This window comes from Zingiber officinale, unplaced genomic scaffold, assembly GCF_018446385.1.
Source record: "Zingiber officinale cultivar Zhangliang unplaced genomic scaffold, Zo_v1.1 ctg156, whole genome shotgun sequence".
Lineage (NCBI taxonomy): Eukaryota > Viridiplantae > Streptophyta > Magnoliopsida > Zingiberales > Zingiberaceae > Zingiber > Zingiber officinale.
Window position 1 is genome coordinate 1 of NW_024589850.1, and position 12762 is coordinate 12762.

Genomic DNA, 12762 nt, shown 5'->3' on the forward strand with positions numbered 1-12762 from the left:
TATGAGAGAAAGATGAATGTGAGAGAAAAATATGATGAAAGAGAATGATGAGAGAGAAAGTATGATGAGAGAGAAAGTGTGATGAGAAAGAATGAAGAGAGAGAAAGTGTGATGTGAAAGAATGAAGAGAGAGAAAGTGTGATGTAAAAGAATGAAGAGAGAGAGCATGTTGAGAGAAGATGAGAGAGAAAATATAATGTGAGAGAAAGTACGATGGGAGAGGATGAAGAGAAAAAATGTAATGAGAAAAAATGAGGAGAGATAGTGTGATGAAAAAAAAGAGAACATTGCATGTGATGTGAGAGATTGAGGAGAGAGAAAATATTATGAGAGAGAAAGTATGATGAGAGAGAAAGTGTGTTGAGGAAAAAAGGAGGGAGTGTGACAAGAGAGATTGAGGAGAGAGAAAGTATGATAAGAGAGAAAGTATGATGAGAAAAAAAGAAAGAAGAGAGTACGATGGAAGAGATTGAGGAGAGAGAAAGTATGATGAGAGAGAAAGTGTAATGAGGAAAAAAAAGGAAAGAGAGTGTGATAGGAGAGAGAAAGTGTGTGATAAAATGATGAGAGAGAAAATATGATGAGAGAGAACAAGGAGAGAGAAGTGATATGAAAGAAAATAAATAAATATATTTTGATTTCCAGACTATCTTTTTATTCTAAATCCCTATCTTTTTACACTAATCATGGACGAATCTACTGGACATATCCAAGATATGGTATCATGATATATGTTGTTTGCAGATAATATTGTTTTGTTAGATGAGATATGTGAAGAAGTAAATACTAAACTCAAAATCTTAGCGGGAACACAAAGTAAAAGGTTTTAGTTTTACTATAGTAAAGACAAAATATATACAATTTAAGTTTAACAATATTGACATAATGAGATAATTGTTAAGATATGGGATGACTAGTTGTTTTGTAAAAGGATTGAGGAATTGAGAGAGATGTCTTATATGGAATATAAGCAGGATTATTAAAATGGAGGAGAGCATCAAATGTTTTGTGATTGTAAAGAACCTCTAAAACTTAAAGGGAATTTCTACAAAATAGCGGTTAGATTTACTATGTTATATGGAGCTGAATGTTAGGCCTGATTGAAGCACATGAGCACAAGATGAGAGTTGTAAAGATGAGAATGTTAAGGTGGATAAGAAATGAAAACATATGATAGAAAGTCGGGATTGCATCTATCAAGGAAAAACTTTGAGAGACATGTTTAAGATGCTATGAACACATACTTATACACAGGAAGAGGAAGAGGAAGATAAAAACGACTGAGTTAACAATAATAAAATAAAATAAATTTATTTAAATATAGATGATATAGCAGGGGATAGAGTTTAATGACGTAAAAGGATCCATATAGCTGACTCCATCTAGTGAGATAAGATTTGATTGTTATTTTTCTTTTCTATATGACATACTTTTCACTTTGCTTCTTGGCGTTGTATCAATTTGGTTTCAAAGGGATTATGTGCAATATTAGTTTGATATTAGAGTTGAATTTCTATTTGTTCAATACTTTCGGTCATATTGTCCACGTGCAAGCTATCCACCTGTCTACCCTTTTCACCCGATCATCTGTAATATCTATCCACTTACTCAACACAATTTCATTTTCTTGATCAAAGCAGCCTTGATCCTTCCTTTTGCTATCTACTTGGCGCTGCTATGATTGCCATGAGCCTTGTCGCCCGTGAGCTAATGACGCCAATTTTCTTGAGCCATTAACGAAGATCAAGATATCATTGCTCTTTGTGATACTTAGTGTGCCACTGTTATCATCGAAGTTCCTTTCCTTTCCGACACGTGACCTTTCCAATCTCCATCCATACTTGGCGACAGTCTTCCATAGTCACTAAGCAGTAAGCACTACACAGCTTCATTGTGAGCTCTCCTCACGTACACGCTGACAATGCCACTCTTTTTCAAAGCAGATCCATTGCAATTGAGTTCTTGTGTTGGCTGCTGCTTCAAGCCATTCCGACAACCTAGCCTCCCTCTTTATGTCAAATTGGGCGCCAGACACTCCTCTTTGGCAACTTATGTCATGATCGTCTCTTGTGTTATTCTTCATCTTTAAAGTTCCCAGTTTGAGACCCTTATGTGATTTGAGAGAAATAAAATTGCAACAATAAAAATGAGAAAAAAAAAGAAAATGGAGAACAAAAAAGCAAAAAATAATGATAAAATGCAATTATTTAAGGAAACGAGTAAGTTGAACATAGTAACCATTTTGAAATAAGAATGCCAGGCATACTTTAATTGGTATACATTCTCTTATAATTATTTGTGACTTGAAAGCTTGTTAACTTAAAACGATGATTTCTTTTTTTACTACTGCTATTATATTGAGAGTTCTGTTGTAGGAATGAAATTTTATTAATTGATGATTATCATAAAGTTCTTTGTATAAAATGTTATTTTTCATTTATGAATTCAAATTATCTTATATCATCTAATTTAGTAGCTTTCACATTTAATTTGTCTAATTGCATTTTGGTAAGAAATGATTGTTATGCTTGTTTATTTAACTTTGCAACTTATTTAACTGCTAGATTAATTTTGCAATATGCTAATTTTCTAGGAGGAATTTGAGCCTTTGTTCTCGTATAATGACTCGTGAGGTCGTGTTTATGTGAATTCATCCTTAATCTTGCTATTTTCACATTCACTATTATGACGTGGTCATGATTCTCGCCTATGATAAATCAAGTTTTTTCTTCTGTGGAAGGGGCAACCAAAAGGGTAGGACATAAAGTCAAAACATAGAAGAAGATCAAAGTCTCAATTTTTTTTTTTGATAAAGGTAAATTGTATTAAAGTTGATCAAGAACTTACACAAAGAGCACTAAAAAATCTAAAGACATGCATTTGAACCTTTCTAAACATCGTCTCAATGTTTGACACATACCCTTCATATCGATTTCGGGTTTGCCAAATCAAATAGATACACCCAAGTGACAAGTTTTATTAAGCATGCTCCCTCCATGATATTGATGTTAGAATGTCTCCAACAAGGCTGCCATTGTCCTAAAGTTGTGCCCAATGTGTAGCCAACTTTGAGCCTGCCCCATAGAGGTTTAATGACGTAAAACATTGTCTCCCCACTGGCACAATGGACAAGTTTTGCAGTCTACATGTGACAATCTGTCTTTGGTGTGCACTTTGCCGTTTGCAAGCTGCCACGATACTTCAGCATGATGTAAGGCTTCCATACAACTGCTGCCTGCACTTTCTTGCTGCCCCACGGCTTGAAGAAGCCGTGCCGTAATTCTGGATCGAACCATGAGCCCAGTATTGCCATAGCTTGCTTAGTAGAACCAACCCCCGCTTGACTATTTGGCGGATTTGGATCAGTTTCTTGATGAGGGGGATGTTAGATGGTTTCGCTTGCTGCTCCCATATGTCGATGCGTTGGAGGTATTGGTGGTGAACCCACCTCACCCAAAGAGAGTATTTCTTTCACTAGATGTTCCAAAGACTTGGATAGTGCAGAATTCCATGTCTTGAGATCACGTAGTCCATATCCTCCTTTGTCTTTTGCCAAGCACATGATTGCCCAAGAGATGAGCGGATGCTTGGTGGACCCTACAAAGGAGCGACAAATAACATATATCTTGTCTATCATTGCACAATGGATTGGTAAGATGGAAGGCCAAAAACATTCGATACCTTAGAGCACTGTTTTCATCAATTCAAGTTTGCCAACATATGATAAAGTATGCTTAGGCCATGTTTCCACAGGATAGCCTCAGTCAAAGGACCATAATTACAGGTCCTCAACTTCTTCGCTGTAAGGGGAATGCCCAAGTATCTAAACGGAAAAGAACCTTTCTGAAAACCTGTGATTTCTCGCAGTCTTCTTGCTATGTGTTCATCAATTCCAGCCATGAACAGATTAGATTTGCTAAGGTTAGGATGCAACCCTACAACCTGTCCAAACTGCCTCAAATGGTCCGCAATCAAGTTGATTGTTGGTTCATCAACCCTAGCAAAGAGTAAGAGATCATCCACATACGCTAGGTGAGTGATACCAATGCTAGCGCACATAGGATGATAGTGAAAGGCCGACCTCATAGCAGTAGATTTGAGCATTCTTGAGAACGCCTCTAAACATAATTTAAAGAGGAAGGATGATAGTGGATCACCTTGTCTCAAGCCCCTCCTCCTTTTGAAGAGTTCATGCATTGCTCCATTAATACCCACCAAGTAGGAGACGGTGGTTACACATTGGTCTATCCATATGACGTACCTCTTCGGAAATTCAAATCTCCGGAGTGCAACAAGAAAAAATGAACAGTCGACCGAATCAAAAGCCTTTTGGAGATTGACCGAAGTATACACTGGTGAAGTCCTCTTCCATGCATACTTCCTCAAGAAAAAAGGTAGATCCTCTATCTTAACAACCCCCCCTAGTGCTGCCCCACGAATATGGAGGGAGGTAAATGCATGTACATAGGTGTTAGGTGCCGGATCAAGAGCTCTTGGGCAAGATGGATGTTCTCCATAATGGAATGGTCCTTAACATAAGATGCATGTGTCGGATCAATGATGTTGGCCATCACCTCGCTTAGCCTTCCCTCCAAGATTTTGGATATGATCTTGTACACGACAGCGCAACAAGCAATCAGTCTGTAGTATGTAACCTCGATGCGTGATTCGACTTCGGAACTAACACGAGGGTGGTCTGATTCCACTTCTTAAAGAGCTGCCCTGTTTCGAAAAATTCCTGGACTGCTGCGTAGACATCAAAATGCACCATGGTCCAGCTCGCCTTGAAGAAATTTGAGCCGTATCTATCTGATCCTGGAGCCCAAATATTGCCAATGTCGAAGACGGCTCCACGTATGTCCTCGGAAAAAATTGGAGCGACCAAGCCTTGTTGTTGCACCTTTGTAAGCACCGGCCCATCAAGCTGTATGCTGCTATCCAGCAGAGCACATCCCCCACTTGTGCCCAGCAAGCTCTCGAAATGTGATACGAGCAGCGAATGAAATGTCGTTCCCTACCGTGCGGCACAAACGGTTTTTACCATTCTATTGGGCGGGTGAAATCTGCACCGGAGGCATCCCCGTCTTGGATGCATCGCAGGCAGTGCCGAAGGGGCTGCACGGCGTCTCCGGCGGCGTCGGAAGCATCCTGCGACGCCTTCGGCACCGAAGGCGTCGCGGGACGCCTCCTGCGACACCGAAGGTGTCACGGGACGCCTCCGAGACACCGAAGGCGTCACGAGACACTTCCGATGCCGCCGGGAGCCCTCGATCTCCTCGCCATCCGCCACGACCTCTGCAATATTTCTTTTCCCTGATCGAAATTAAATTTTCTATTTAATTAACTTAAACAATTCTTAAGGTATATGTGATATTTTGAATAGGCTTTTATAAACCCTAATTAAATTATCCTAATAAAATATATAAAAAATATATTTAAAATTAAAATAAATTTAATAAATTTTATTAGTTAATATTCTAAAAATTTGTTTTTTAATGTTTTAAATTTCATTTATTTTTTTTAAAATCTATTAATTTTGATTTATATTTTAATATATAGATATATATATATATATATATTTCATTATTTTGTATTATTTTAAATTTCATTTAAATTTTTTAAAAAATTCTAAAAAATTTAAAAATTAAAAAAATTCTAATAAAATAGATTTATATTCTTATAATTTTTTTATTTTTTTATATTTTTTTACTTGATATTTTTTTACTATTTAAAATATATATTATTTAATTAATAGTTAATTAAATGAATAAATAGTTAATTTATAATTATTATATATAAAGTAATATCTTTATATTAATTTATATACTTATTATTATAGATAGATCAATTTTAATTCGAGTTATTGGTAAATTAAAATTTTAATTTGAGTTATTGGTAGATTAATTTTCTTTAAAGAAAACTATGCTTAATTATTTTTTTCTAATAATATTAAGTTGTTCGTTAATTGAGAACTTATACAAAATTAATATACAACTTATTTTTATATACACCATAAATATATTTATTTTATAATTAGTATATATAAATAAAAAATACCGAAATCGTATTAGCATAGCATGATACGATACCGATACCGTATCGTTCCCATCTGAGATCAAAATCTCGCCACGGGTCAAAATTTTAAACCTTGAATACGAGTTCTCTGAAACCTAAGTATGCTAATTGTTTGCTCCCTAGACATTTTGGCGATGGTTACAAGTGCATTTTGCTTGTTATTCCTCTTGACAAGATAGTGGAAAAACTTACTGCACCGATCAGATTGTTTGAGATATGCACACTTGGCCTTTTGTTGATAAAATGATTGTTCCGCCTCAGCTAGCTTGGTTGCTGTTGACCTTAAGTTGTTGTAGTGCTTTGGTGCGGGCTCCCCTACAAGTATTTTCTACTGGGCAGTCTCTAGTTCAGCCACAGCTCACTTCGCCTTCTCCAAAATGTGCTAGAAATGCAACCTGTAAGGTTTTGCATCTGCGGTTTGAGTCTGACCAACTTCTATTTGAGGTGAAATTGAGTTGTCCCTGTGATCGGCTCCTCCCATGATTCCTCAAGTAGTCTATGAAAGCCCTCATGCAATGCCCACATGTTGTGGAATTTGAACGATAGCAGCTTGGGTTGTTCTTTGCATAGCAGTGAGACAATGCAACAAGAATGATCCGAAAGACAGCTAGGTGGAAGAAATTCTGGATAACTTTTATATTCTTTAAGGAGTCACTGCGTGTTGATCAATGCCTGAGCAAGTTTGCTTGAAACTAAGCTATTAGTACATGTCAATTGACAGCAAATTGACCGAAGGTCTAAAGTTGCATTGTTGCGTCGTCGTCGCTAGGTCACTGATTTCATAGTACGAGACTGCGCGTCACCTTCCTTGTCTTGAGCTAAGTCACCAATTACCATCCAAGGCTCCGTCACATCATCCGTTATCAGCGAGAGATGCCCACAAAGGCCTCCTCACCACAACACTGTGTAGTCCATAGATAAATGTCACCAAGATACTTCTTGTAGTGATTTTGCACTTTATCCAACAGTGAATGAGTTGCTCTTCAATCCGCAAGATGGCCAAGACTACAAGATCTAGCTTCCAAAATGGCAAGATGCGTCCATGATTAGAGAATTGAAAGTTATGTTTACTGTAAACTGTAGTCAGAGGGAATTGTTGATGTCTTGATAGTTTGGTCTCCATCAATCCCAATATGGCAAGCCCGCAACTATGAAGGAGGTGTTGGGCCCCCTTCTGTTTTAGGAGCTTGTGGAAGCCCCTAATGTTCCAACTAGCGATCTTCATGTTTTGTTGCAGACACTGCATGTTCGCCGCCGCCCATATGTAGTCACCTCCTTCCATTATGTGTCTCTACTTAGCGCGTCCATGTGTTGTATATTCTGTTGTGCGCTAAATTGTGTGTTGCCTTTGCTCTGCTACGCACTGCACGGTCGTTGCCTCCGCTCTACTGTGCACTGGTTTGGGGTTGTCTCCTCTCTATTGTTCACTGGCATGTGTGGGCATGGAGCCACTTCCTTCGCTCTGTGTGCTACTGCCTCCACTCTTTGCATCACTACCCCTGCCCTGCATGCCATCGTCTCTGCTCTCTGCACGCTGGCGTTGAGGCAACATCTTTGCATTGTGTACCACTAGCTGTTCTCTCCGCACTATCCTATGCAGACGACCAGCTCTGTATCTCATTGCCTCCGCTCTTCGCACTATCTTGTGTGTACAGTGAGCCTAGAGAGCCACGACCTCTGCTCTGTATGTCACTGTCTCTCCTTTGGATGCCACTGCTTGCGTTCGGTGTGCCATTGGCTTTGCCCTCTGCGCCGCTGTTGGTTTAATGTAGAAAGATAACAGGGAAATGTTGTTGAATAGAGTTAGTGAAGTAATTAGTGTCTATGCTTGGAAAGGATGAGCTAAGAAAAGATGTGATATCCTTAGTGGTGGAAAATAATCAAACAAGGAAATTAAAATCTTTAAGACTTTAGATTTGACCAAAGGTTAATTTTGGCAAGATCTTCTATTTTTAGAGAATGTTTTTAAGGAAGAAGTAATGTTGGTAGTTTGATATTCTAGGTGTTTAAAGTTTGATAATTTCAATTTGATAGTAGTGTAATTATAATTATTTTATTTTCCAATTATTGTTATTCTCTATGTATCAGTTGGTTTTTGGTTAATAAATTTTCTGTTTGATATTTTCTATGTAAGATTTTCTTCTTTGTATTATATGGTTATCACTATGCTTCATCAATTTCTCTTGATTTTTTATGTCATTAGAGGGTTTGATTTTGGTGCTCCGTTTAAATGTCTCCTCCAACTATTGGTTAAATGCATATATATTAAAACAGATTTATAGCCTTTCTGGATTTCTTATTTTCCTTTATTTGCTTCATATCGATTCCCATTCCTCATGTCTATGCGGATGCCCTAACTCCATGTGAACACATCTATTTTTTTATAAGAAAATAGTCTCTTGCATTGTGTTTTCGAGAAATGAAGGGAAATAGTATTAATTTCCAAGTGGGGCACTTACCAGTTATTTAAACTTGTTTATTTGGTTCAGGGCAATTGAACCCTGCATTGATAATTTTTTTCTGTTTTAATTTTTTTTTGTCTAGCTAGCAGCTGACATGCAGCGGTTTGCCAGACCTGAAAGACTGATGAATGGACCTACAGTAACTCATTTTTGGTTTGCTGTCTAACATCAAACTTTGTCATTTCATTTTCATTCTTTAAATGCTCAATATTTTAATGCATTTATCATCTTTTCGTTTCAAGAAAATTTTAGCAATACTAGTTTATTGCTTTATGTATCGTGTTGCATTCATGATACCTGTTGCTAATCTTTTGGAATGTTTTCCTTTTGAAATGTTTATCATTATATTGCTTTAAAATTTTAAATTAAGGTTTTCCAAAAGAGTGCAGGTATTATGTAGTGGATCCATTGCACAACATATATACAACATTATAGGGTATCTGTTATCAATTTAAAAAATATTTAAAAATTATAATTGGCAAAAATTGCTAGCACATATACTGTAAAACATATTAGTCAACACATCCAATTCGTACTTCAAAATAAATAAAAAAACTAGCAGAGTAGTTGTACAAAGGGCTTAATTAGAATATATCAAGAGAAAATGTGGGTTTTCAACTCATGACTTTGGCTCTGATATCACCTTAAACATTGATTTGGCTGCCTTAATGCCAACAGTTATGTTTTTAGGAAAGAGAAAAAGTAATATTTAGCTGTCACCTTAGTTTTGATTAGGCTGCCTTAATATCCTTAAGTATTTAGGAAAGAGATGAATGTAATATTTAATACTTCCTGAATATGGAACATGATCTAACTAAAGCGTAACTTGCGTCCTTTCCCTAGTGTATCCATCAATCCATCCATATTATGATCAGTTGGAGGTTTGCCTTCAGAAGATGAATATAGACTTATGCAAATCAAACGTCTGAGTATTTAATATTTTTTAACAAGCCAGATAGCTTCTTCAATAATTACAATGGAGCCTTTTCAACTCTCTACCCATACACACCAGTTTCTCAATTATAGCTCCTGAGTTTCAGAGTGGAAATGCAAGCAAATGTACCTTGCCACAAAAGTAAGAAAGAAATATCATTCAACATTTATTAAATATCCTTTTTGACGTTTTAATCGTTTTAAATAAAAGATGCATGCCTTTTAATATTCAGTAAAACTCATTTAATATAATAAAAATCACACTGTACCTTTAATCTTAGATTCTCAAAGATTAATTGAACTTTTTTGATCAAATGAGCTGATTATATTTGCTATGGCTCATGGAAGAAAATTATACAGATGCATCCCACTATATGTGGTGTAAAATGGAAACCTAAGACACCAAGTAAGCTTGTGAAATGATGAATCATTGCAACCTAGGTTGTTTGATGACTATAACATAAGACTGATAAAAACTTGTGTCATAATTGTATGTATTCTAGGAATTATCAAAACACAAAACATTAGTTTTAGCACTTCCTTTTTTTTAGGATAAAAGACTTTAGTTTAAAAACTATTTCAGATTGACTTTTAAGGAGACAAACAAAATGTCGAGAACTAGACAACATAAAATTGAAGTATATGTCTAGATATCAGAGAAACTAAGAGTAAACGCAGAACCCTATTCTTTATATTTGATGGCATAGAACACAATGATGCTATGAAAAAAGCTCACAAAAGAAAAAAAAATTGACGTAGACACTAGATGACAAGTGACCCAAGTGGAAATGTGCCATTGATATGGCTATATAGTATAATAAGCAATCATTTCTTGATCCAAAAGATAGTAGGAATCAAAGTTTCAAAAAGTGTACCCACGCAATATGCAGTCAAGCCACTAACTAATGCATATGTGAGTACATATGTGGTTGTATCTTTGTATTAATAAATAACTAGTTATATCTACAATATTATATAAAAGCACATGCCAAAAACAATGAGTTTTTATCTACTACATCAAAGTAATTGACCTTGGCAATCAATATAAATATAATTAATCACTTAAATATTAAATTAAGCATCCTAAACAATCCATAACTTCAAATAAATAATTTGCATCATGAATCAAGAAACACTTATATGACAAAAAAATTATCTATTGACATAAGAAATGCATATAACTTGCTTCTTGTTTGTTTATTTGGCAAAATAGGTTTAATTAATATTAACTTTAGCATGACTTGGAATTTAACATACTAAGAATTGACTAGCATGCATTATCCATATGCAATCATAAGCAGATGCCATGGAATTCCTTGTTATATAAGCTTACAATGGCCCCAAAGAAGCTTTTGTACGATTTTTTAAATCTTAAAAGAGAATGAGTAGGAAAGGATGCTAAGAAGTAATTAAAGGATTTGATAAATTTGCTGTTGGAAAGTAAACTTTGGAAGATAAAGAAGATTATTAAGCATGATGGAACAAGGTGCACAAACCAAACCTTCACCACAAGTATAAATATTCGGATGATAGTCAATTGAAACAAGAGGTATATGTGATGATAAATTATGGGCATAAAATAGGTTTAAAGGTTAAAATTTATATCATATCAATTGAGACGACTGAAACAAATTGTTCCCCTACTTATGTTGCACGTAGAATGTTTCCAACCACTGCCTTCTCAGTTAGACTTCCTCCAGTTTTGCATTGAGATCAATGCCTTGTCAGCTTGTCTTCCTTTGGTTTTATGCTCATCTTCTACCGATTTCACGCTCATTCGCTTGGAGACCAGTCCTCATCTTGTTCTAATTCCTCAATCTTCCTCTACGTTCACATCTTCCTCTTCTACTAGCACTTAGCTGACTCTCTTCCTCTTCCTCCAATGCCTTTTAGGTAAGCTTACAAGGGGAAGAAGCCTCACTATCTTCTTCTAAATAGTAGCTGTGGGGTAGTCTCAGATGATTCTTTATAGTAGTAGCTTGAGCAATTAAAGGATTACCATAGTTTCCTAAGATGATTGAGTGAATAATTGGTTCGACTATATTTTTCTTTTGGATAAATAAAAACATATTAAATCCAAAGAAAAAGAGGTACAACTAGGATTAGGCAATCCCAATCACCATCATCTGCCATTCCACAACCTAGGGAGCTATGCCAGATCAGAGTATACTCCCAATGACCGGTATACATGAGTTTACACAAAGATCTTCTCAATATCTAGCTGTCCCTCTCTAAAGAAACTACTATTCCTCGCTTGCCAAACACAGTGAATCATGGAAGATAAGGCCAGGTTACGACCTTTGTTAATACCTTACTCTCTCGACAGTATCACCCAAGACTAGCATTATCCACCTGTATGTAGACATCTTCTATCACATATGAAGTCAGTCTCTAATCCTTCTTCATAACTCTGCAATTTGGGGGGGGGGGGGGAGCACCCAAAGAAAAAATGCTCTTATGACTAGCATTTGACGGCAGAAGGTGCAGCATTGTCGATCCTCCAAATACTCTTGTTTGTTTCTAGTGTGGAGGCATCGCTGCGCTAGCATCCAGAATATAATGGCATGACTCGGCTGAATATATGCCTTCCACACTATTCAGACCCATGGCTTTTAAGAACTAGATTGCCTAAATAAGTCATAAGCCATAGCCACTCCATCGTCCCGAATAAACCAATCTACCACCATCTGTCTAACAACTTTTGATGTCTTAACAGATATAGGATAAGATCCTGTATCTGAAGCAACCTTTTAATCAGTGGGGAATTTGTGTGGACGACCTCCTAGTTCAACTATATTGTTGCAAAATGTGAAATCCGTCATCCTGGCGGCCCCCACGACTATCCCACGCCATTAGGTAGGAGTAAATTAGGTACCGAGCAAGCCTACATGTGGGAGGGCATTTTTCACCTGTTTCGTCGGGATTCAACCCCTGTTCCATGTTGCAAATATGCCATATGGTTATCAGCTCGGCCACGCCCTGGGAGCACCAATTCAACTATATTTTTCTACAAAAGGTCATACCCACACGGTTGCCCCACAACCATCTATAGAGAAAAATCAGGAAATCAAACAGGTCACTACGTGAGAGGGTATTTTCCGTCGGCTTCGCCGTGAATAGACCCTTGCCCATTTCTACAAATCTACTATGTAGTGACCAACTTGGCTATGCCCTGGCCCAGTTCAACTATATTGACTGCATGAAAGATGGATAATTTTGCACTAGCCTCTTCCATGTTCATTTTCGTCCATGGTCCCCATGAGTACTACAACTAGTGTCCATAAGAGTAGAA

At 36.8% G+C, this 12762-nt stretch overlaps 1 protein-coding gene across 1 annotated transcript in view; it reads left to right on the forward strand.

Moving 5' to 3' along the window:
- The first annotated feature begins 4769 nt into the window (after positions 1 to 4769).
- LOC122036410 (protein PIR-like) overlaps positions 4770 to 12762 on the forward strand; it is an 84995-nt gene continuing 77002 nt past the window's right edge. The window contains exons 1-4 of the mRNA XM_042595708.1: positions 4770 to 4854; positions 4943 to 5202; positions 7313 to 7636; positions 8620 to 8690. Of these exons, the coding sequence (XP_042451642.1) occupies positions 4770 to 4854; positions 4943 to 5202; positions 7313 to 7636; positions 8620 to 8690 (740 nt within the window). The remainder of the gene's footprint in view (positions 4855 to 4942; positions 5203 to 7312; positions 7637 to 8619; positions 8691 to 12762) is intronic.